Source organism: Ambystoma mexicanum, chromosome 6p (assembly GCF_040938575.1).
Source record: "Ambystoma mexicanum isolate Mex_15411 chromosome 6p, UKY_AmexF1_1, whole genome shotgun sequence".
NCBI classification, from domain to species: Eukaryota; Metazoa; Chordata; class Amphibia; order Caudata; family Ambystomatidae; genus Ambystoma; species Ambystoma mexicanum.
The window spans coordinates 1203665638-1203691391 of NC_090935.1; the positions used below are offsets into that span (position 1 = coordinate 1203665638).

At 44.4% G+C, this 25754-nt stretch overlaps 1 protein-coding gene across 4 annotated transcripts in view; it reads left to right on the top strand.

The window, feature by feature from the left end:
- AGTPBP1 (ATP/GTP binding carboxypeptidase 1) overlaps positions 1–25754 on the top strand; it is a 2604148-nt gene that overhangs the window by 1149369 nt on the left and 1429025 nt on the right. For all 4 annotated transcript variants that reach the window (XM_069625853.1, XM_069625856.1, XM_069625854.1 and 1 more), the window contains one exon: positions 15656–15833. In XM_069625853.1, the coding sequence (XP_069481954.1) occupies positions 15656–15833 (178 nt within the window). The remainder of the gene's footprint in view (positions 1–15655; positions 15834–25754) is intronic.

Genomic DNA, 25754 nt, shown 5'->3' on the forward strand with positions numbered 1-25754 from the left:
TAGTGCGGCTGTGTGTCATAATGCTAACTGGCTGCAATCACAAATGGGACGCCACGCCCGTCGGTGAAGTACGTTACTGTGCTGCATGAGGGTCGGCCATCGATCGAGCCCTACATACCACTGACTCTTCACAGGTATGTAAGCGGCTGCAATCATAGCATGTGTAACAATGGGAGCATAGCATGAAAATCAGTCAAAGTACATCACACTGCCATCGGGATTTGATACATGATTCCAATCCCAAGATGCCATGCGGCCAAATGCAGCCTTACGTGCGGGACGTGCTCGGCCAGAAGGGATTGCATCTGCCACAGATTCATTCAATCAGCACAGGTGGAGGCCATACAGGCCGACAGCACATATATAGCAGACCCAAACCCCTCCCACAACCACTCCCACTCCAAAATGCTACCGGCAGGACTAGCGATGTTGGGCCTGGGGGACCAGATAGCACTGCAAGTGCTACAACTACAAGAAGACGACGAACAACAACAGGTACAACAACCGGGCGCACAGGGGAGACGGAGGAGAAGGAGGAGGAGGAGGGCAAGGCAGGGTCAGCAAGGCCCACAAGCACTGCCACTACCACCACGCAGGCGGCCCGCAATCCCACGCCTCCGAGCCGATCCGTTCAACCTCACTGCTGAGCAGATCCACACCCTCTACCGTTTGGACCGGGACACCATAATCGCCATTGTGGACATGACACATGCTGACCTCGTGAGCATGATAGATAGCCCAACCGCCATCCCACCCCTACTGAAGGTGGTGTCTGCACTCCACTTCCTGGCCACAGGCACCTACCAGCACACAGTGGGACAGTTGCATGGCATTTCACAGCCACTGTTCTCACGGACACTCTTCCAAGTGCACGATGCCCTCCTGAAGCACGCCGACGACCACATCACACTACCACGCACGTACCAGGAGATTACCAACGCAAAAGTGGGATTCCATGCACTTGGCGGCATCCCGGGTTGCATTGGTGCCATCGACTGCACCCATGTTGAATTGGTTGTCCCACATGCCATGGAGGTCCAGTACCGCAACCGGAAACAATTTCATTCAATCAATGTGCAAATGGTGTGTGACTCCAACAAGATCTTTACGCATTGTTGTGCCAGATTTCCAGGATCTACCCATGATTCTATGGTCCTGAGGAACACAAGAATACCACGCTACATGGAGCGACACGCAGGGCACAGATCCTGGCTACTCGGTGAGTCTCATTCCATGCATGACATCGTGGCCCATTTGATGCGTCAATGACCTTGCAGGAGGCGGGGGGGGCTACTTAGCACTATCATTCCACTGACACCCTTTATTCGTCTCATACAGGTGATGCCGGGTATCCACTGAAGAGATGGCTCCTTACACCAATCCGGAACCCACAGAACGAGCATGAGGAGGACTACAACCATGCCCACTCACGTACCCGTGTGGTCATTGAACAGGCATTCGGCCTACTGAAGGCTCGTTTCCGCAGCCTCAGCAGGTCTGGCGGGGCACTCATGTACAGCCATGAGAAGGTTTCTAAGATGGTCATGGCATGTGTCATGCTGCACAACATGTGCATACGTAGGAATGTGCCCATGCCCCCTGACGCTGTACTGCATGCACCTGAAGATGATGATGATGATGAGGGTGGGGATGTGGAGGCACCTCAAGGAGTCCATGAGGCACAGGATGCACGTGCAATCCGACAGAGCATCATAGATGCATGCTTCTAGCAACCACGCATGGTGCCTATTACACGGAAAGGGGACCTGTGGCACTGTGTGTGTGTAGTACAGGCACATTGTGGACTGTACGCCTATGAAGGCCTCGTACGCAAATATCAATGTCCACACATGTCATTGGATGATAATGAGGTGCTGTATTGTTAATGTGATTTGATTTATACACCCTATGGACCCGCCACCCAGTGAAGCCCAACACACCCCCTCCACCCTACTACCTCCCCCCCCAACACCAGTGTCCAAATATGCATGCTGTCCGTGGGTAGACGCTATTGCAAGCCCCCTCTACGGGTATCAGGGGCACCCCTGCCCGTGGAGCGCAGGTTCCTGCCAGATCTGCGTTGGGGGCTGCCCTGGACGGAACTTGCCACGGATGATGTCTCTGCCTGCTCGCGTCCATGCATGTCTCTGAGGGTTTGTGAGAGCTCCGAGAGCACACGGCGCACAGCAGCAAGTTCAGCACAAACGTCTTTGGACGTCGCATGCAGTTCCCCCCTCAGGCTCTCGGTGCTTTTCTCCATTTGTGCTCTCAGGCTCTCGGTGCTTCTCTCCATTTCTCCCCTGAGGCTCTCACTACTTTTCTCTATTTGTGCCCTGAGTGTCTCGGTGGATGTTTCCATGGCTGCCCTGGAACCCCCGCATTCATTTGCATGGTCCTTGAGTAGCGTGGACACTTCCTGCTGTTGCTCGATCAGCAGGTCGAGGGACTGTTGCCTCTGCTGGGCCATGGACATTTGCGGTGGTGTGACAGGGGGGCTGCTCAACACATGTTGCCTTGGCACAGGACTTGTGGGGGTTGGCCAGTCGTCGTCTTCAGGGTGCCCCTGCGTGGTTTCGTCATGGTGTAGGGGATGGAACATGCAGGGGGATTGGGAAAGGTCATGGATGGTACCTACGTCGCCAGCACTGTTTTCCGTGTCGGAGCATGCTGGCATGACAGCTGTGTCACCTATGGTGCTGCTACCACCAGAGGCAGTGCCATCAGATACGTTCTTTGGGGGGACCTGTGGTGCTGGGGTTGTGGACTTGCTGGCTGCTCGGGTGCCTGTTGCAGTCCCCTCCAGTGTGCTGCCACTTGATTCCTGCTGCTGCCGTGTCTTGATCCTTGCACCTGAGGTGGAGGCTCTTGGGACGTTGGTCCTGGCCCTCTTTGCAGGCGTGCTGGTAGGGGTGTCCTGCAGCTCGTCGTTGGTATCGGACCCTGTGGTGGAGTAAAGAGGGGCGAGCGTTAGTTATGGGTCTGTCGGATTTGGAATGGCAACGTATCAAATGCATTGGGGTGGTACATGAGGCTGATTTGGGACTGGGCCTTGGAGGTGGTCTCATTTTCGTGTGGATTGAGGATGCATTCATTTGGCTGCCTGCAGTTAGGGGGTGCATGCTGCACATGTAGGGGTTGTTTATGGCATCTTGATTGATTTGTTTATTCATTCTGACTTTTAGAGGGCGCTGTCAGGGCAAAGTATGTATTGCACTATGGGGTCACATGGTACTGCACATGTTCGTGTTTTGTGGATTTCGCATTGTTTCTCTTGGCCAACCTACCTGATTCTCCGGATGTCGGCACTCCTTTCTCCATCCCTCCGACTCCCTCTATGCTCTCCATTCCTATGGTGGAGGCGCAGATATCCTCCCAGGGGGTCAACTTGATGGGCGACTCTGAACCCCCCCCGGTAGCTGTGGCGATGTTCCTGTTCGCAGAAAGTATGCTGCGTACGCGGATCCGCAGGTCGTCCCACCGCTTGCGACATTGCTGTGGCGTGCGGGGTGTTGTCCCCACCGCACTTACGCGCTGTGCCACCAGGGCCCATATGGCCTTCTTGTTGGCAAGGGCCGTCCTGGTCATTTGACTGGAGAAGACGACGGCGGCATTTTCCTGGAGGGTCTCGGTGAGCACGGTCAGTTCCTCTCGGGAGAAGTGTACCTGCCGCTTGCGATCACACGCTTTCTTGGCTACCTTTCCCATATTTATTTTTTTAACTGGGGTTGCTAACGGGTTGGGATGTGTGTCAGGGTCGGATTTTTAATGGTTGTGTTGGGATTCGGATTTTATAGTTGTGCGGCGTGCTGTTTCCCGTTCCGGCCACATGCTTTTACTTCCGTTTCCGTATATTTACGGTGCCCGTAATTTGCGGTGCCCGCTCGTTACGGTGACCGCTCATTACGGTGACCGCTAAGATGGGTGGCGGTATTGCACCTGGTGCAGCGTACGGCGGCGGTAAGGGCCGTTTTGGGGTCATTTCCGCCATCGCAGCCTTTCGGATTCCGCCATGGCGTAATGCTCGTGCCCGATGGGTCGTAATTAGCCGCACTTTGCTCCTTCGTGCAATGGCGGAAACGCTATTTACGCTGTTGCGGTCCGGTCAGTCACTTTCCGCCAGGGTCGTAATGAGGCCCATTGTGATTACGGACTCTCTGTGTACTGCGGTTCTGAAAGTCATTTGCTGCAAACATGTTCTTTGGCACCAAGATGTAAGGTAAACTTCAACTCCCGGCCTTAGCAGGGATACAGTATCGGGAGCAATTGAGAGATCCCACTCTCTAAGATAACACAGTGATGTTAGCCCCTATTAAAGAACCTTTTAGCTACTTGTGCTCATAATAACATTGCAGTTCTCAGGATTACAGTCTATTTGAGTGTCAGCGTTAGTTGATTCAGGCACCGGAGGCATTTTCATGGACAATGTATGGGCCAGAAGAATAATATCAAAGGGCTCCTGGTGAAAGCAACCCTATTCTGCCCAGGAAGGCTAAAGTTACTAGAACAAAAGTGGTTGGGTTGGAAAACAATCTTACTATGTATCCTCCTCCCTTCTATTTTCATTCCCAAAACAGCAAAGTGTATAGAATCACACTCGGAGAATTTCAAAAAGTTTTATATTTGAAAAGATTTTTGAATTTCTATTTTTACGTAATGAACATCGCATCAAAGTCAAAACACATAAGCAAACACAATTTGCATGGTCAGAGCAAAACAGAAACCTGTATTCACAGGGTAATATAGTCAGAAAAACATTAATGCAATTACTACTGTCGCTACTGCAAGTATACGACAGGCGTCAAACACAAAGTGAACAAATAAACTAAAACAAATCAATCGTACAACTTTCTAGAGAACACAAACAATTGACATTGATAGTGTTTGTGTTTTTGGTACAAAAGCGTCTACACCAGGTGTTTCAGCCCTATAACGGGGCAAGGTGAGCCATTTCTTCCTAGGGCCTTCATCAGGACGAATGGAAAACTGTATGGGTAGGATGTTCAGGGAAAGCTGTAACAGGAATGCAGACATTTGATAATGGCAGGCTCAAAACTTATTGGGTTTAGGCGTGACGTAAATCACTAATGTCTAACTTCGAAGTAGAAAAGACATGGCTTACCTATGGGGACAGACGTCTCACCACAGGTGAAGATGGCGTTGATAACCTGGTAAAAGAATGGATAATACCCATTGAATGCATCTGGTATTGTGCGGCTCAATAATAGATGCTATGGCATCTACCTCTTCATATATAGTACTAAAAACAAGGAGATATGTGTTCATTCTAAATATGAAATCTATGTAGTAAGGTGTGTACTCAGAGAAAATAAATCAAAGGGCCATGTTGACATGCTTACCCAGTTCAGAGGGGGGATTTCTCACACACGCAACTGCTTGGCCTCGGAAATGAAACCATCTAATGGAGTCCCGGGCGCGGATTCTAAACGGAATGGTAAAAAAACGTGAAGTCACGATTCTTAACTGACACAAGGGTTGGCACAAGTGCTGAGCTATTTACAACACGAGCGTTCTGTTAATTACCTGTGTCCGTGCTCCACAGTGGGGAGCAATGGGCAGCCGGCTGGTGAGCGATCAAGGTTTACTCGCTATTGCCGACGGGAGAGCTCTCAGAGATGTGCTCTCTGCAGTGTCTTCATGGGTCTGGAGGACCCACGCTTGCGGCAGGGGACGCTGTTGCTAAGCGCCAATGGTCGTTTAACGGGCGCCATCTTGGATCGGGACTGGTTAAATAATTGCGCCAAAAGTCCCAAAATCTAAAAACCAAACGTGCTAAAGAGGCACATATTAGTCGGAGTCATAGGGCAGTGCATGCTGCCGGGTTTAATTAAAAAAGGCTGTATTCATGGGCGTTGCCATGGCAACCCGAACATTGTTTACATGAGTGGGAGAGTGGCCCTCGGTACGATCAAAAAAAGGGAAAAAATACCTAGACCTAACACAGTGTTGTGTGGTTCCCTGCTGGAAGAGTATAAAAAGGTTAGGACTGAATCAAAACAATGAGGTGGTTGCATCACCTCCTGCGCCAAAGGCGATAAGTGAAATGTGTAACAACGTATCCCGAAAGATAAAATAAAACAGGAAAGCGAGATAAATGTGTACATTTGCTTTCAATACATACTGTCATAATGCCACTTGTAATACATAATGTCATAGTCCACCACTTGCTTTAAATAGAACAGCAGCTTATAAGGTAATCCTGACTCCCCCAGAGCACAGTCATGATCTGGTTGGTATCATAGATCATCAATACATAAAACCTTATTTGAGTAGTAGTCATTCCCAAACTCGTGGATAGTCGTGTCCTTTATTCTACATAACAGACACAAAAAGGGGGTTATCTGCAATAAGTGTATTTTAGGAGGTAAGCTAAAAGGTACATCCTACAAAAAGGATTTCCATTCGACAGAAATATTTAACCCTGTCTTTCTTTACCGTATCTAATCTGTGCACCCACCTCTGCTCAAGTTGTGTAAGAGCTTGATTTGGGTCACTGCCTCTAATTGTAGGCTCAAGTTTCTGGATGATGAACCATCTGAGGTCCACATCTTTATGTTTCAGGAGTCCAAAGTGCTCAACTAGAGGTTTGTCCGGAACATTGTTTGGGATGCACGAGCGATGTTCAGAAATGCGCATTTGTACGGGTCGAATGGTTTTGCCAACATATAAAAGGCTGCAGGGGCACTTAATGATGTAGGTGACTCCTTTTGAGTTGCAGTTGGTATGTGTGGTGAGTGTCCATTTCAAGTTCTTATGCTCAAAGACTTTTGTTTGTAAGGTTAGAAGGCATGCCACGCATTGACCACATTTGTAGTGTCCTACTACAGCTGGTAAATTCCATAGTTTATTTTCCATTGATGGTATTGGTTCTACAAAAGTGTGGACAAGAGTGTCCATTAGATTCTTGTTCTTCTTGTAAGCAAAACATGGGACTTTACTGTGTGTTCCTTCTTGTTTGACTAAATGCCCAGAGGCTCCAGGAGTGAATCACTAGCGGACACAATAGGTCTTGCCGGGGGTTGAGAGGGATTCTTATGGATCTTTGGTAGAATGTAAAATGCTGGAGTACGGGGGTGTGTTTTGTTAAGGAAGCGTTGTTCATCCTCGCAGATCCATCCTTCCTCCAAAGCGTGAGCTGTTAGAATTTTGATTTCTTCTTGCAAGATGGAGGTTGGGTTGTGATTCAGTGGTCTGTATGCTTTTAGATTGTCAAGAAAGCGTAAGCATTCTTTGTCATAATATGAAGTATCCAGGATGACTATACCACCGCCTTTGTCAGCCGGTTTTATGGTTATGCTGGTATCTAGGCGTAAGGTCTGTAAGGCAATTCTTTCTTCTTGTTCTAAGTTATCCTTGTAAAAATTCTGCTTATGGAATCCAGTCATCACTGTCTTCAGCACTGTTTTCTCAAAAGCCTCCACCTCACAGGGGATGGTGTGAGGAGGAGGAGGAGGATAGAAAGTAGATTTGGGTTTTAACCCAGTAGTGTTCTCTTTTTTCTCACGCTCCAATTTATCAGTGGGTCCTTGGTTAGATGGAAGAAGAAGAATTTGAGGCTGATGTTTCTGAAAAATGTACGTAATTCCAGTTCCGTTTCGAAAGGTTGAGATTTTTGGGGAGGTACAAACGATAAACGTTTGCCAAGGAGTCTCTCTTCGGCAGCCGAGATTAGACGTTTGGATATGTTAAAGATGGGTATCCCACCTGCTGCCCCTGATTTTGGTACCATTGCCTGGTGCGCATCTGCTGATTTGATTGTGTGGGTCTTCTCTTGGGTCTCGCTCTTTGTCCCCCCTCTGGGAAAAAACGGTTGCTGGGGCTGAAAGAATGGTTGTGATTGTCTGGACGTACCGGGTAGGCTTGGGTTGCTCCCACTGCCACTCGAGGAAGTGCCAGAGAAGCTCTCGCGTCGGCAATAGCGCGTAAACCTTGATCGCGCACCAGCCGGCTGCCCATTGCTCCCACTGTGGAGCACGGACACAGGTAATTAAAAGAACGCTCGTGTCATAAATAGCTCAGCACTTGTGCCAACCCTTGTGTCAGTTAAGAATCGTGACTTCACATTTTTTGCCATTCTGTTTAGAATCCGCGCCCGGGACTCCATTAGATGGTTTTGTTTCCAAGGCCAAGCAGTTGCGTGTGTGAGAAATCCCCCCTCTGAACTGGGTAAGCATGTCAACATGGCCCTTTGATTTATTTTCTCTGAGTACACACCTCACTACATAGATTTCATATTTAGAATGAACACATATATCTCCTTGTTTTTACTACTATATGTGAAGAGGTAGATGCCATAGCGTGCTGACTCTGGGACGCACAACCACCATTAATAGGTAAGATCCATCCAGCAAGCATTTGGACCTTATTTTCCACTCTTTCCTCTATTATTGAGCCACACAATACCAGATGCATTCAATGGGTATTGTCCATTCTTTTACCAGGTTATCGACGCCATCTTCCCCTGTGGTGAGACGTATGTCCCCATAGGTAAGCCATGTTTTTTCTACTTCGAAGTTAGACATTAGTGATTTATGTCACGCCTAAACCCAATAAGTTTTGAGCCTCCCCTTATCAAACGTCTCCATTCCTGTTATAGCTTTCCCTGAACATCCTGACCACACAGTTTTCCCTTCGTCCTGAGGAAGGCCCTAGGAAGAAATTACTCACCTTGCCCTGTTATAGGGCTGAAACACCTGGTGTAGACGCTTTTGTACCAAAAACACAAACACTATCAATGTCAATTGTTTGTGTTCTCTAGAAAGTTGTACGATTGATTTGTTTTAGTTTATTTGTTCACTTTGTGTTTGACGCCTGTCGTATACTTGCAGTAGCGACAGTAGTAATTGCATTAATATTTAACTATATTACCCTCTGAATACAGGTTTCTGTTTTGCTCTGACCATGCAAATTGTGTTTGCTTATGTGTTTTGTCTTTGATGCGATGTTCATTACATAAAAATAGAAATTCAAAAATCTTTTCAAATATAAAACTTTTTGAAATTCTCTGAGTGTGATTCTATACACTTTGCTGTTTTGGGAATGAAAATAGAAGGGAGGAGGATACATAGTAAGATTGTTTTCCAACCCATTCACTTTTGGGCCAGAAGAATGGCTATACCATTACAGAAAGAAGAACCCATTTCGGTAGAAGGGGTGGATGGACGACTTGTGGAAAGTGGGCCTATCACGGAACATACTACCCTGTTACGCATGTAAATACAGCACCATCATGAGAATATCCAATTTGATCTCATCCAAGCAGCTCATTATCCGTTTATTCTGGGGATTCCGTGGCTCGCTACTCATAACGATTACATCAATTGGAAAGCCCATATACTGTTCCTGGGCTCGGAACATTGTGTTTGCTCTTGCCTGGTGGGAGAACTACACATTCCGGTCATAGGCACTTTGTCACATACCTGTACAACCAATCAACGTACTATCACCACTACCTTGCCAGAGGAATATATACCCTTTATAGAAGTGTTTGAGAAAGAAACCTGGAAATCTTTGCCACCACACATACCAGAGGATTGTGCCATAAAACCTATGCCCAACACTACAGTTCCCTTCAACTGCATGTTCCGCCTTTCTCCTTCTGAAAAGAATGCCCTGCGAGTTCATCTGCAAGAAAACCTGGCCAACGGTCTTATTCAAGAATCTGTATCATCTGCCGGAGCCTCGCTTTTTTTCATCCCTAAGAAAAAAAAACTCGGATCTCCAACCTTGTCTTGACTACCGAGGCCTAAATAAGGTGACAATCAAAGAGAGGTATCCCCTCCCGCTTATTCCTAACATTTTCGATGCCACAATCTTCACTAAACTGAATCTTCACGGGCCTACAACCTCATTCGAATCCAGGAAGGTGACGAGTGGAAAACCGCCTTCTGGACGCCATTTGGACACTAAGAGTACAGGATCATGCCCTTCTGTTTGGCAAACAGCCCTTCCATATTTCAACGATTAATGGACCACATCTTTGCAGATCTCCTTTTCCTTACTCTTAAAGTATATCTTGATGACATCTTGATCTTTTCTTCACAAGCTGCAGATCATTGTGCACATGTCACACAAGATCTTGAAGGATTACAAAAAAAATCATCTTCAAGTCAAACTGGAAAAGTGTGTTTTTGATGCTCCTTCAGTGGCCTATTTGGGGTACATCTTGTCCACAGGTCGTACATATCCATGGACCCATGAAAGATGAAAGCTATCCTAAATTGGAGACGACCATCCTCTGTAAAATAGCTACAACAGTTCCTTGGACTGGCTAATTTCTACAGGAAATGTATTCCCTCATTCTCCACAATCGTCCTACAGTTAACTTCTCTTTTAAAGAAGAATGCACCATTTCAATGGAATAGTCAGATGGAAAACGCATTTCAAACCTTAAAGACCTCCTTTATAACAGCTCCTGTTTTGATTCAACCCAATGAACATGAGAGGTTCATATTGGAAACCAATGTATCTGACAAAGCTATTGGTGCAGTACTAAAACATGTAGCAGAAGAGTTACAGGTACATCCCTGTTAGCGAGAATTCTTCAGAATGGCTAATTTCCCTTACCTACTGAGTCCCTCTGCAGCTTTGCTGGATTTCTAGGATTTATTTTTTTCACCTGGTAAGAGTGTGAGCCTTTTTCCCACTCTTACATGTGTTTTGCTGTGTGTGTTTAACATTTTTGTGTTCATATACTGTGGAGCTTCACCTACTCCATAGGCATCATCTTTGTACTGTGTGTTATACAGCACCTTTAGTGCAGTAACACAGGGTTGTCTTTTTCAGACTTCCCACTTTAAACTTGCCATTGACTTTATTAGTTTTTTAAAATTCACACATCCAGTACAATCTATCTTACATAGAGTACTGGAAAGGGTTAATAGTTATCCCTTTTTGTCTGTCTCTCATGGAACATTATTTCATTCCCCTTTCTTTAAGATTTGGCTGGTGGCCGTGGTATCTACCATATTTTTCCTACTGCGGTCTATTTAAAAAGCCTTGGTACTGTTTTTATTCTAAGTTAATAGCCTCAAACTTAAATCTACTGGACCCCATTTATTTTTATTTGTTCCGGCTGGGTTTATTTGCCATTTCTTTTTGTAAAGGTCTTTCTCATGTTTTACTCTCCGCGCCAAATCAGGTTTGGTTCCTTTGTTCGCTGTCCTTTGGCGGGCTTCTGCACAGAATCCCAGACAGGATGTGAGGGAGGGGTTTGAGACTCCCTGCACAGGGTCTCCTTGGAGACTTATGGCTCACTCTGTATGTTTGGCTGTGTTGACTGTCTCTCCAGGACAGCCACCCTGCTGTGTGATTGACAGCCAGGCTGTGTGAATGGGGGAAAACTGCATAAAAAGCAGGTCTCTGGGACTAGGAAGGCAGAGTCGCCACTGGATCGAGAGAACCGAAGAGAAGCTGAAAGAAGAGGACCACTACCATGACTGAACCTCCCGGTGAAGCCCTGCTGCAGGTCCGAATCTCCAAACTACGACGACAGAGAAGATCTGCAAGGAATCTTCTTCCCTTGAGCTGGTGGGACCAACCAGTTTGCCAAATGCCAAGCAAGGCCTCCCTCCCCTGGTCGAATTTGCTGTGCATCGCTGCAGTGAACCGGATAGCCAGGAGGCTCAGACCCTGTTTGGGTTTTAAGGAGCGCACCTTTTATTTGTTGCTTTACTATGCTGCTGGTTTTTTCCCTGGGCAGTGCAGGACCCTCCAGTCTTCCTAGTTCATGTCAGTCCGACAGTTGCTTCAGGAACCGGGAGCCTGCAGGACCTGCCAGGAACTTCTGCCTCAGCTACAGCCTTCTTCTTCATTAAAGGTACTGTTCTAACCCGGTTGTTCGTTCCGTCCGACCCCAGTGAAAGTGTTTGAAATCTTTCGCCAATCCGAGGGCTTGTCCTTAACTACTCTTTTAAGTAACTTTTGTTCCGACCAACTTTGTTTGGAACTCTTGGCAAAGACCTAACCGCGAACTACTCTGAACTGTTTGATCCTCTGCAAAGACTCTGTACCTTTAACATTGGCCCAGGCCTATTGATTTAAAACCTCATTGTAGCAAGCCTTTTCTAGATTGCCCTGCCTCCTTACTTGTTGGTGCTGCTTAATTTTATATAACCTTCTCTTTCCCTCCCTTTTAAATTGCTGGAGTGCCATTTTGCTCACCATTTTGAGCTTTAATTGTCCATAATTCATTGGGTGTTGTGTAGTATATTAAGAGTGTGATTTTTCTACTGCTTTACTTAGTGAACTGTTTTACAACTGATGTGTAAATAAATAAATGTATATTCTTTTACTGAGAAACCTTGAGTCAGTGTTTGTTTGAACCATAGTGATTTGCTGTCCTTTGTGTAACTATTGATGCTGCTCACTTTACTCTTGAGATAAGTCTGGCTGCTCAGTCATCGCTACTACTTTACTGTGTAGTACAGGCTTGTACCAAAGGTGAATTTGTACTTGCACTTGTAGTCTTAATTGTGTGTGGTGTTCCCAAAGGGTACTGCATATGATTCTGCCTAACAATCCCATAGCATACAACTCTAAAACGTTTTAGCCCTTGGAAATACACTTCTCAGTTCTGGAGAAATAATTCCTCGCTAAGAAGCAAGCCTGTCTGGAATGGCAACATTACCTTCTTGAGGCAGAACAAGAAATCGAAATAAGAACTGACATTCAAAATCTACTGCGGCTCCAATCCTTCGAGTGTTGTAATAGCCGCCAGGCTCGATGGGCGGATTTATTTCTACAATTCCGCTTCCATCTAACTTACATTCCGGAGTCTCAGAACACAGTTGCAGATGCTCTTTCTCGATCCCTGACAATTCCCTCCGACTGGGAAATCAAACCCGAAAAGATGTTTCCTCACACCACCTTTATTTACCAGGTTAACTCCTTTCTGGACAAGATGAGAGGCGCCACCACTCAATTCGATAACAGTCAAATTATGTCTAAATGCCCCCTTTTCCGAAAACAAGGATTGTACTTCTTGGACCGTGCCCTTTTTCTCCCTACAAATTCTTTGAAGGACTAATTTCTGGCATTATCACATCACTCTAAAATAGCCAGACATCGTGAAATAAAGGTTACTCTCCACCCCTTACAACACCTTTTTTGGTGGTGGCCCAAGATGAAGGATGACGCCAAACAAGTCTGTGAAACATGCAAGATCTGTGCACAAACCAAAACGCCTAGATCCAGACCTGTCAGTAAACAAACACAACCTGCCTTAGCCCCCCACCACCCCTGACCATGGCACACCATTGCCACTGATTTTATAGTGAACCTTCCTCCTTCAGATGGTTGCACAGTCATTTTAATCACACTGGATGCTTTTTCCCAGATGGCTCACTTTATTCCTTGCTCTACACTACCTAATGCCGCACAAATGGCTTCTATTTTTTTTCCACCGTCTTTCGGGTATACAGATTACCTTCTAACATCATCTCGGAACGTGGGACTCAATTTACCCCCAAATTTTGGTCAGCGCTTTGTTCTAATATAGGCATATGCGGAAGCATTTCATCAGGATATCTCCCACAATCAAACGGGTTGACAGAAAGAACAAACCAAACCATAGAACAATATCTTCGTTGTAATGTCACAGCGACACAGGACAATTGGGTCTCATTACTTCCATCAGCAGAATTCTCTTACAATAACTCTTATCATACTGCCATCGGAACAACTCCTTACTATTGTAATTCTAGTTTCCACCCCACTTGGTTACCTTCTATTCCACACACAAGTACAAATGTCCCAGCAGTAGAAGAACTGCTACAGGGACTTCAGGAAACACAAGACAAGGTCTTAAAAACCTTTGGTCTTCTTGGTTACAAGTAATTATGTTTGCTGATTGCCATAGAGATCTTAACCCTGAATTTAAATTAGGTGACAAGGTTTGGTTAGCTGCCAAGTATCTACCCCTGTGTCTGAGATCAGGAAAATTTGCATCCACATACATCGGACCCTTCAGTATCTCCAAAATCATAAATCATGTGGCCTTCCGTTTACTCCTAGCCAGATCCTGGAACAGAATACATACTGTCTTTCATTCCTCACTTCTACAGCCAGACAAGAAATCATCAAGACCTCTCCGAAAAATTAAACCTCCACCAATGGTGGTTGAGCACCAACCCGAATATGAGGTAGCAAACATATGCAACTCCAGATATTACAGCAGAGTTTTGAAGTACCTCATAGATTGGAAGGGATACGAACTGCAGACCGTACCTGTGAACCTGCCAAGCAAGTACATGCACCCCTCTTGGTCCGTCGCTTTCACCGTCTGCACCCATGGAAACCAGGTAGCTCGAGCCCTGGAAGGGGGGCATGTTGTCGCGCTTCAATCCTGGCCCTGGTCTTTGTGGCACAGGTGGAAGGTGACATCTCGCCAATCAACCTTCCAACGGAATGCTGTAACCGCCAAACAACCAATAGCTGCCTCCTTTGCCAACCAAGGAGAAATATCCGCTAGCCAAGAGATGACCATCACGTGATCATGACGTTAGACGTACGGCAAGGAGTTCTGCAGCAAACAAATATAAATGAGTAAAGCCGAATATCGCATTGCAACTTTGTTATCACAAGGCTCGTCCGTCTGAGTCCTTGCTACTCGCTCTTGCCTTCACTTCTGTCTTGGAGCCTCTTCGCTCCTGCCCTCTGCCGCTCGGTTTCCCATGGGCCACGCCGCCCTTCTATCCAGCTTGGATTCTTCCTAGTTCTCTCCATTTCTGCTAATCACTGTCAGCCTTCTGCTAGTGCCTCCTTGGATTCTCCTGACTACCTGCTCATCCGGCAATCCAGCATCAGTCGCTCAGAACTCTGCAAGGTTGTTTGCCCCTACGGGGGATTTTTCCTTGGATCTGTCCTTTGGCAGCTGTGTTCGTCCAGGGTAGTCCTGGCTGTCAAGGAGGACCAACCCTATTTGCACGAAAAGAAGACCAAGACTTCACAAAAACCATAAGTAAAAGGCAAATCTAAGATATTTTTTCATTAAATCTGATGCAAACAGTGGCAGATCCCACACACAACTGAAGCAGTAGATTGGATGAAGTATTTATACTTACACCAGAGACACAAATTCCCACCAGTGCACCATGGGAACTAAGATGGATAGAATATTTTAATAGCACCTTTGCAGTCTCTTATACCAACCGTCAGTTATCAGCACCTGTACCATCAATTGCAATGCCGTCTCACAAATTGCCCTTATTTACATTCTCCGAGTTAGCAGACTCTATTCACTTTACACCTTTCAGCTCATCAGTAGACGCACAATGCTAACCTACTTACACTGATCGTTAATTGATGCTTTTAATCAGCATGCTTCTTTCCAATGTGTTTTGGACCCATCTGGTCCTTAAGGAGTATCCTTGCGGTTATGAATAATGATGGAGACAGAGGAGAATTACCAACTACCAGTGAGTAATGTTTCATTTCTGGTAGTTAAAGCATTTGTTCAGCAGCACTATGTTAACTTTAAATGCAAGACCTCCTTCATTCATGTTGTTGTAGCCTACAGTAGGTAATCCTGTTTAGAAATAAAAATAGTATTTTCACATGTAATATATTTTTTCATATGAACGGTAGGGAGTTCTTAGTAATCAGAATCATTTTTAATAGTGTTTTTCTTTCTTTGAAGGATTGCCTAGCAGTGAGAACACTAGATCCTCTGGTCAACACATCTAGTCTTATCATGAGAAAATGTTTTCCTAAGAACCGCCTTCCTCTGCCAACAATTAAAAGTGCTTTCCATTTTCAACTTCCTGTCATCCCGCTCAGTGGGCCCGTGGCACAGCTGTATAGTTTGCCACCAGGAGGTAAGGTTTTGAAAAAGATGTTTTCGCTGTATACTGTTTAGATTTGTAATCTTTCGGATTAATATAGAAAGGTATGCTTATTCTCGCAACATCTGAGTTGTCTCATGTGTTCTTCTGCTGCAACCTCATACAGTGTAACACTTTTTTCTGTCTTTTAACCTTTGTGGAATGCACTACTTACTATTAAGCTATAATTCTACTCATTAATGGGACTTGTCCAAAGAATGAAAATAAGAGCATCGAGTGTTATAGGACATACACAGATAGGCTCCGTAAAGCTGACATATTTGGTGATGTTATAAACCGTACCCATGACTTGACAATATATAAACACTCAGACTCTGCAGATGAATGTTAAACTAAGCTTTTTTTGCAAATCTCTTTGGTTGTCAGTGTTGGAACTCCTTTTTTGGGGTTGTCATCTTTTGATCCCTAGCAGCATTTGCAGAGGACACCCTTGTCTCAAGTTTTTGATAATGAGACTCCTATAGTCAGCAAACAGCTTTATCTACCGCTCCCTAAGGGTTGAACACAGAAGTCCGGTATGAATTATTTGCCACTTTGAACACAGTGTACTCCTTGGCCTCTTTAGGTTACTTCTCAATTTTCTGGCTGCATTCCCTCATCACTCTTGATTTGGGTTCTGTGCCTCCGTGACCATACCAGCAAATGGCGAATGAGGACATTTGGGGGCTAGGAGTAGCCACCCATTCTGTGAGACAACCATCGGAGGAATTAAAGGGGGATCACCCCAGACTACTCCCACATTCCACCCAGTGCTGGTCAGAAAGTTGAAGTGGTTGTGTCTCCTACAGATAACCTGGTGAGACAGGCTGCAAATCCCATCAATCCCACTTAGGTTGCTGATGAAAGACACACACACACACCCACACACTCTCTCACTGCTTGGCCTGCCCGGTTTGTGAACCTGTAAGCAGAATAGGAGTCCCAGCATGCCAAGTATTTAAGGGACAAAGCCTGATGTGGATTGCAGACTGTACCTCCATGTCAAATACACAGCAGAGAGAGGCAATTTAGTTCCCTGCATTTGTACCAGGATGAATCCGCTACAACACTCCTGCATGACACTGACATGGTGGTGCTGAGCAGGACTCAAACTAAACCATTTGGGACAGCGACATGAGATGGACCCATGGGGCTATGTTAGCCCAAGAAGGCGCAGAGCAACCAAACAGAATTATTATTGCCCAAAAACCTTATCACCTACACTGTAAAATGCAGGCGGTCTTCACAAACAGTGTGGTTCAGATGCTGCCATTCCTGAAGGCTGATGTTGGTGCGAGGAAGAGAAAGAGCTGGAGAGAGATTGGAGGAGGAGGAAAGAACAAGAGAGAGGAAGGAGGAAAAAGAGGGAGAGGTTGGATCGGAAGACAGAGCAATAGGATAAGGTTAAGAATCCTGCAGATCTCTCACTAAAACCCTGCCTAAATGCTGCCAGGGGTCAAGGGGAGGGCAGATATTTCCTGATCCCAAACCTGGTGGTGGTGTACTGCAGGAGGATCACCTGGGTGGAGAACGGGGCCCACGGTAGTAAGGAGATTCTGTGGGATGAGACACAGTATTTTTCCTCTGATGGGGATATTCTAACCACTATTCCAGAAGAGGTTATAGCTTATTGTCATTTTAATATCTCTCAACCTCCTGCTAAAACTAAGGTGGTAAACCCTAAGGTTGTAACACCCAAACATATTATATCAAAAGAATGATTTGAATGGATTGTGTCTTCCCACGTATTCCTCATCTTTGCATTTGCTTGCTTCGGAAAGTTTTTTTTGTAGTGTGGCGCATGGCATTGCGCGTGATGTGTCGATGCTGATATACGAAGCATGCATGGTGACAGTTTCTTCAGTTCTGTTTTTTCAGGTCTCATGTCCTTTGGGGATGCTAACACTTAAGACTGCCTTCTTGTTAGCAATTACGTCTGCCCGCAGGGTTCTGTTGGCTAGCGTGCTTCGGAGCGACATCGCCTCAGAGAAATTTCGAATAGCATGTTACTTCCACAGTCAATTCATCATCTACTCGACATGTTCTCGACATCGAAGACCGGGTTTAAGTGGTATGTTGGTTGTGGGGAAAAAATGTCCATTACAGACATGCACCAAGTATGTCTATGGTGTCTGGGGGTAGGTCACAAGGTCGATGATTGTGCCTTATGCCAGTCTGTGACGGTCAAGGCCTTGCTGAAAAGGAAAGGGAAACTTGAAGCAGGTAAGCCCTCTCCCAAATCCCCTTCTATTACCCTATCTAAAAGAAAATCTTCCTCCGACTCTAAGGACGTATCCCCTGAGAAAAAGCACTCTAGGCATCGGAAGCGGTTGAGATAGAGTATCCGGCGCTAGTCGTCATACTTCCTAAGAAAAAGAAAAAAAAGTAAGAAGCGACGCCATAGGTCATCGTCAACTTCTTCCTTCTCTCCTGACCGAGTCCCCTTTCCGAAAAGACTGACACTCCTGCGGAATGGGAAGATTTCCACCTGAAAATACTAGACATATTTAAGAGTGCAGCCCCTCCGAGTGCCCCTCTCAAGGAGTCGAAGAAATCTGGCCACCCATCCGCATCTCGAAAGATCAGCAGGGAGTCTGATGCATCTCCTTCCCACACGCCTAAGAGCTTGGGAAGAGAGGTTCCTCGACACAAGTCGAAGGAGCCTTCCTCAACACACAAGGTGAAATCTTCCTCCTCTGAGGCAAAAGGTTCAGGGGCTTCAATTCCGGTTTCAAGGCTTTCTCCTAAGCTGTCGAAGCCGTCGAGAGATTCATTTGAACCGTTGAGGCATGTAATTAAGTTGAAGCCATCGAGGCATTCACCGTCTGATTCTTCAAAGTCGTTGAAGCCCTCCATACCATTGGTGTATTCAATGCCTTCAAAGCCTACAAAGATCTCTACTGACTCTGCAAAGTCATACATACCATGACTTAGACCGGATTTCTTTAAATCCATAGGGTCTATCTTCAAGGAAGAGGAAGAGGAGGACCAAGCTTCATTTGGGATGGATTTGGAACTCCCAATGTTCCAGAAGAGCTTATTTCACAGGAATCAAATATGAGGAGTCTTGTTAAAACCCTGAAAGAAACTAGTAGTTGGGAGACTTCACCTGAGATGGATTTTGGAAATCCAGAGGTGGTTGGCTATTCAGGTCCATTTTGTAGGTCAGTGATCAGAAAGGTCTGAATATCTTGGATGATCTAAACCAGCTGAAAAAGATGATCTTGCAGATATACGGGTCAGTGGACCAGTAAAAGAAGCAGTGTTACCCTTTCACACCGCTTTGGGAGTTATAATGATGGAGAATTGGCTAAAGACGGATTCTACCCCACCAGTTAACAAGTTACTGACAAGAAAATATAGAAGAGCTTCTATAGATCAACCCTTTCTCAACAGACACCCAGCACCAGAAAGTCTGGTCGTTCAGGTTGCAACATCGTTTAGAGTGTCAGCTTATCCTTCGACCCCAGCTGACAAGGATGAAAGACAGGTTGCTGCCATAGGAAAGAGAATATTCAGGGTAGCATGGCATTGAAATCTGCGAATGCCACCAGTGCTCTGGCAAAATATACACATATTGTTTGGTGAGTGGCTGCCGCAGCAGCAGATCATATATCAGAGGGTGAAGAGAGGGACAGATTTTTAAATCTAATCCAGGATGCTATGAGGCAATTGTTAGTCAAACCTGGACATAGTTGATTCTGTAAGCAGGGCAATGGCTGCCTGTACAGTACTAAGATAGACAGAAATGATGAGTGTCCCCTGAACCATGGACCAGGGGAACTTTATACATGAAAGAACACAAGCGAAGGTCACATGGGTAAGTACAAACATTATTCAAGTACTAATTAATTCAAATAGATGTGGAGAGGGAAGAGGCTCAGTCAGATTACCAATTTTAACTTCATATTTTAATATTAATCAAAAACATCATAATAGCATAAAAATATTTGTATATATTCACACACTAACATCCTAAAAATTCATTCAATTTTATAACCAATACAAAAACATTTTTTTCAAAAATATCAAAAAAGAAAGAAGCGTTAAATCTAAAAGCAACCTAACCATTGCTACTTAATGTGATACATATCCATGTATTTTCTAAACACTGTCATTTAATCATGGTCAAAGTGTTGTCACAAAAAGTGTTAAGTGCCAAAAGTGCTATGTGCCTACTGTAGATCCAGAATAACGTAGTATCTTCAAAAATACTGTTTCGGCGACAAATTGTTATCTAGTTCAATCATTGGAACCGATAGTCGCCTTTGTCAGGGCACACTATTGAGTAAACATATAACCTTGGGGACACATTGATATTGGAATTCATGTACAATTTGTAATTCTGATAGGCCCTGAAGACCCTCGCGCATGGAAACAAGGCACAATCACCATACACAAACTGATACGCCAGACACAAGGTTTATTGCAAAGAAAATAGTCGCAGTCGGACGACTGGATCTCACGTCTCGCAACATGTCACCCAGACCTCGTGAGATGCAAGAGAGCGAGCATTCTACAACAGTGACATATATACAAAAAGACCATCATACAATCAGTTTGTGACATGTCAATACCGCCCATAATGTATCTTCCTGAACAAGGGTTCGGTGATTGACAATTATGACGAATATGAATATTACTAGATTTAGCAACAGTTGCAATTTGCAAAGGCGCAGACAGGATTCTTTGTTACAGAGAACATAATGCTCTTGTTCAGTGAGCAAACTGTGTTCGTAGGAGAGACACATTTCAAGGCATGCTATCTTCTAGTTTCTATTCGTGAGCTAGAGGTCAGCTTGATCTAAGAGGGCCCAAAAAGGGAGGCCGTGAGGAGAGTATATTTCATGCCTTTAATGGCCTATTTCTACAGTTTCTGCAGTTTCAGCGAGACCAGCTGGCACCTGGCTTGGTGATTTAATGCCTCTCTGCTCGCCTTCAAGGACTTGTGAGGGCGGAAAACAATGTATTTCTGTCTGGGCTTGTCTGGGCTGGTCTCTCAACATGTAACTTGTTGGCTTGCTCTGTGCAGGGGCAGAACGAAATATACTTCAATTTTTGCAAAGCATTTGAACAGAAAAGCAAGAGAAAGCAAACCTTCTTTCGACAATACTGGAATGTTTTCAATGAAGCTTTATGTCCATGCACTGCTAAGTGTGTCAATAACATGGCGGTACCCTCTTTGCAAATGTTTTCTGAGTCAGCAGCAATCAACAGGTCATCGATGTACTGCAATAGTACACAACCTGCTGGTTGCTCTAGCATGTCTAGTTGTTCTTTTAATGCTCTGCTATAAATACTTGGGCTTTCAGTGTAACCTTGTGGAATTCGTGTGAATGTGAAAGAACGCCCTCCTTTCTTCACTAACAGGTTTTGATGGCGGGAAAAATCGCTGCTGTACATATGGTGCCGTCTCTTGTCTACCTCTTTGTCGAAAACCAGGAACAGAAAACATCTCTGAATATAATTCATCAAGTTCATCTTTAAACTCAAATAGCCTGTCCACGTGCTCCTTCATCTCTGAATCACTTTCCCTCAACCGTGAAAAGGCATTCAAATCCCGCAACTTCTGTGGCGGTACCATGCCAGTTAATTGCTTCCATCTATCCATAAGATACTCTCCCATGCATTCCAACAGTACCTGTTTTTCGCTGAGCTTCTTGTAATCATACATTGAACTCAGCGTCAATTCCTCGTTATTGCCTTCAATGTAAATTTCTACCTGTTCTTTCAGCTCTTTCTTTCTCTGTCTGCTAACCGCACAACAGGATATTCTAGTGCTTCCTCTCTGTGCATGCCCCGCCTCTGCAGCACTGTCTGCTCTGATAGCTGCTGATTCAAGCTCGTCTGATCATAGTTTTGGTTTCGGATCAGTATGACAATGAAGTTATGCGTCAACTCAACAACCTTGCATTCTTTTGTAAATTGCAGGGAGATCCTACTGACAGCATAAGAAATCAAATCATGGCAGTTGCTTTACACGCACGTGATGTGGGAGCAATTAACAAGAAGGAGTTCTCATTTCTTACAACCAAAGGCACAAGGACTCCTCTCAAATATATACTCCCTAAGATACACAAAGATCCAAAAAAGAACCTTGGACGTCTTATTGTGTCCCTCTGTAGCTCTGTATTGGAACCTATTGGTCAATTCCTAGATGTTTTCCTCAAACCTCTGGCAGCCTCTACTAAGACAAACCTGGCTGACACTACTGATGCTATTATTCATTTAGAGGGCTTACCCTTTGATTCCAACACAGATATTCTGTTGACACTCGATGTGGAATCTTTGTATTCTAATATACCGCAACTTGAATCCCCACAGGTTATGAAATACTTTTCTTGATCAGATACCTGTGGTTCAGCAGGTTCCCAGTGAAGTGTTAACTGATTTACTTGAAATAGCCCTATCACAGAATTACTTCCGATTCAAGTCTACCTATTACCTACAAGTTAAGGGTACAGCGATGGAGGCTGTTTTTGCCCCCAACTATTTACATGCAGAATTTTGAAAAGAGGTCCATCCTATCTAATACTAATCCTTTTAGAGCAGCTATTAGAATTTACAAGCGATACATTGATGATATTATCATCAAATGGGATAAATCTAAAGGTAACCATTGGATGTTCCTCACATGGATTAACACATTTGACAGCAATCTCAAATTCACCATGTCGGCCAGTAACTCGTCTGTACCATTTCTGGACCTCTTCATTAAAGATGGGGGTGGACATATTATAGTAGACTTGTATCGGAAGGAAACTGACCATAATACCATTTTGAGGTTTGATAGTTTTCACCCCCAAATGTTGCGTGAAAGCATTCCTTACGGCCAGTTCCTCAGGACTAGACAAAATTGTTCTAGAGTTGAGGACTACACGACCCAGGCCGATATTATTCGAGATAGACTTCAGCAACGAGGTTATCCCTCATATTTGCTTAGACAATCTAGCAAAAGGGCTAAGTTTCAACATCGTGACATTCTTCTTGATAAGCCCACTCGTGAAAATATTACCAAAGAATGGATAGTCTGTGCCATGACATTTAACACATACCATCACAAAATAAAGAAAATTATTACAAAGCATTGGCACTTGCTACAGATGAATAATCCTGATCTTCCAAGTCCTCTTTATGCCTTCAAGAAAGGCAAAAACTTGAAAAATTGGCTAACTAAAGCCGACAGAGCAACTCGCGTCACTAAACAAAATACACTTCCCAGCTTATGAGGTGCCAAAACCATTATGGGCCATTTTCCATGCGGCTTTTGTAATCAATGTGCATACACCACCGCCTGCACTTCTGTTACGATTAACAGGAACATTAGGCACCTCAGGCAACATACTACATGTAACACCAAAAATGTTGTCTATGTAATTTTTTGCCCATGTGCTAAACATACATTGAGGCCTATTAAATTGAGGATTGGAGAACATAAATCTAAAATCCGGACTAAAACTATCACAGCCCCTTTGGTAACCCATTTTTTGGACAATAATCATAATTGTAATGATCTAAAATGGTTTGTCTTGGAGAAAGTCTCAGGAGTTGACTCCAATAATATATCATCCAGATTCGCTCAGAGGGAACAATGGTGGATGTACAACACCAATAGTTATGATCTAGGGCTTAACCGTCAAGAAGAATGGCTCCACTGCGTCCCATGAGCCTTTGGCTTGCTATATTTGGTATCCTGTTCTACAGCTTTTACAATTAATTTAATTTTCTTTCCCTATTCATCTTTCGATTCAGTTGTTTTCGTGGTGTATATATTTTTTAATATATTATATTTGATTCAAGTATTCTTTCATTCTCATTTATCATTTTTTGTTCTTATTTTGTTTAATTCTATCTTTCTTATTTGGTATTATTCTTGTCCCACGGTTTCTTCTTTTTACCTTTATATAATAAAGTATTGATTCATTCTTTTTTTTGCCTTTCGAATGGGTGTTCTACACATTTTTTTGAAAGACTGACATTGTTTCAATAGTCCTTTCTTTATTTTTCGTTATTTTGCGACTAGGCGTCTAGTCCTGTTTCTTCTTCCACACACTCGTGTATACAAAGACTGCCATTCCATCCTGGCGGCAGTCTGAACGAGAACGCGTTAATTGAATGAACGCGAGTAAATGGTTCCCTAATATGGATGCTTGCGGTCGGCGCCTTAACGTGGGGGCTTTACTATCTTTGCATTTGCTCCAATAACGCGGTAAGTTCTGGCGGCAATTCTTCCCCTTGTTAGGATGGACTGACATTTGCGCCCGCAGCATTGAAGTGGCACTTTTCAAACGTGGCAATGTATTTGCACATGTGATACATGTGCGTTGTTACCATCCGACATGTCATGTTACTTTTCGCTAAAGCGGGTGAACTCAGTACTTGGGTCATTTTATGGCCCCACGGAGCTGGAGTGTGTAATGTCTACAATTTTGCCTCAATGCTTTGTGGTATTTCAGAAGCATCTCTTTATTATAAAATTGCAGCATTACTGTGGAATGCTTTAATAACTTTATCCCTCCACGTATGTTCTACACACTTGCCAAATGTTAATTCTCTGGCATGTCCACATGTCATTATGGACAATTGACAGCGCTCCAGTTTTGGATTACCTATTATAGCGCCTCTATACCTTTATGGGGCTAACTAAGATTTAGTAATTCTTAGTAATTCTCTGTTCCTTTATTTTTAAATATACCTACTATCTTTGTATCTTTCTTCCAGGCCTACCAAGTGGCTTTGTTCTTCATTCCAATCCATTGAAGTGTACTACTACTATACTGGGATGTCGTTTTGGATTTCATATCTTTCAACACTAGAAGTGTAATATACTTCAATGATTCATTTGTGCATACATTTGGCAATGGTACAAATTAGAGGTTGGTATGCTTATGGTTTTGTAGCATTGTGCACGTTTTGGGCTAGTCTACTTTGTGCAAAATGGTTAGAACTGGGGATAAATTAGTTATATCTCCAACACTACTTTTTGTCTCTTCAGATGCAATATGGCTATCATCTCTTTACTCATTGGGCTGCGTGAAAAAGGTATTGGTTCTCAGTGCCCCTTTTGGATTAATCAAGGCGAACATGTTTTGCTTACTATTGGTAGTTCTTCATTTTGAATTCTAATTAAGTGTGGAGTATGTTGAGGTTCAGTCAGTTTCTTATTCTAATGTTTATTCTTTTGTCTTTCTTCCAAAATGTGTTTTTTTTGTTATTTTAAGTTGTTTTTATTTGGGTTGATGCTCTTATTAGAATTGAGATCTGCAATCAAGTTTTGGAATACCACAGTGATACAACTACAGGATCCACTGGTTGAATTACAAATTGTACATGAATTCCAATATCAATGTGTCCCCAAGGTTATATGTTTACTCAATAGTGCGTCCTGACGAAGGTGACTATCGGTTCCAATGATTGAACTAGATAACAATTTGGCGCCAAAACTGTATTTTTGAAGATACTGGCCTATTCTGGATCTACAGTAGGCACATAGCACTTTTGGCACTTAACACTTTTTGTGACAACACTTTGACCATGATTAAATTACAGGGTTTACAAAATACATGGATATGTATCACATTAAGTAGCACTTCATCGGCACACCCACTCCCTCCGTCCCTGCAGCTCTCTGGCCGGCCTCTTGGCCCTCTTCCTGCCCCCACCTGCAATGCTAAAAACCTCTGGGTCATCTTCGACTCCACACTCTCCTTCTCCCCTCACATCTCTGATGTCTCTTAGAAATCCGACTACTAGCTGCACCTCCTCAGAGGTATTCTTCCTTTCCTCTCCTTCCCCCAGATGCTCACCGTCTCCAGAGCCCTGGTTCTCTCAAAGCTGGACTATTGCAACAGACTCTATCTTAATCTGCCTGCCTCTACTCTCCGCCCTCTGCAACTTCTCCAAAAAAGGACTGAG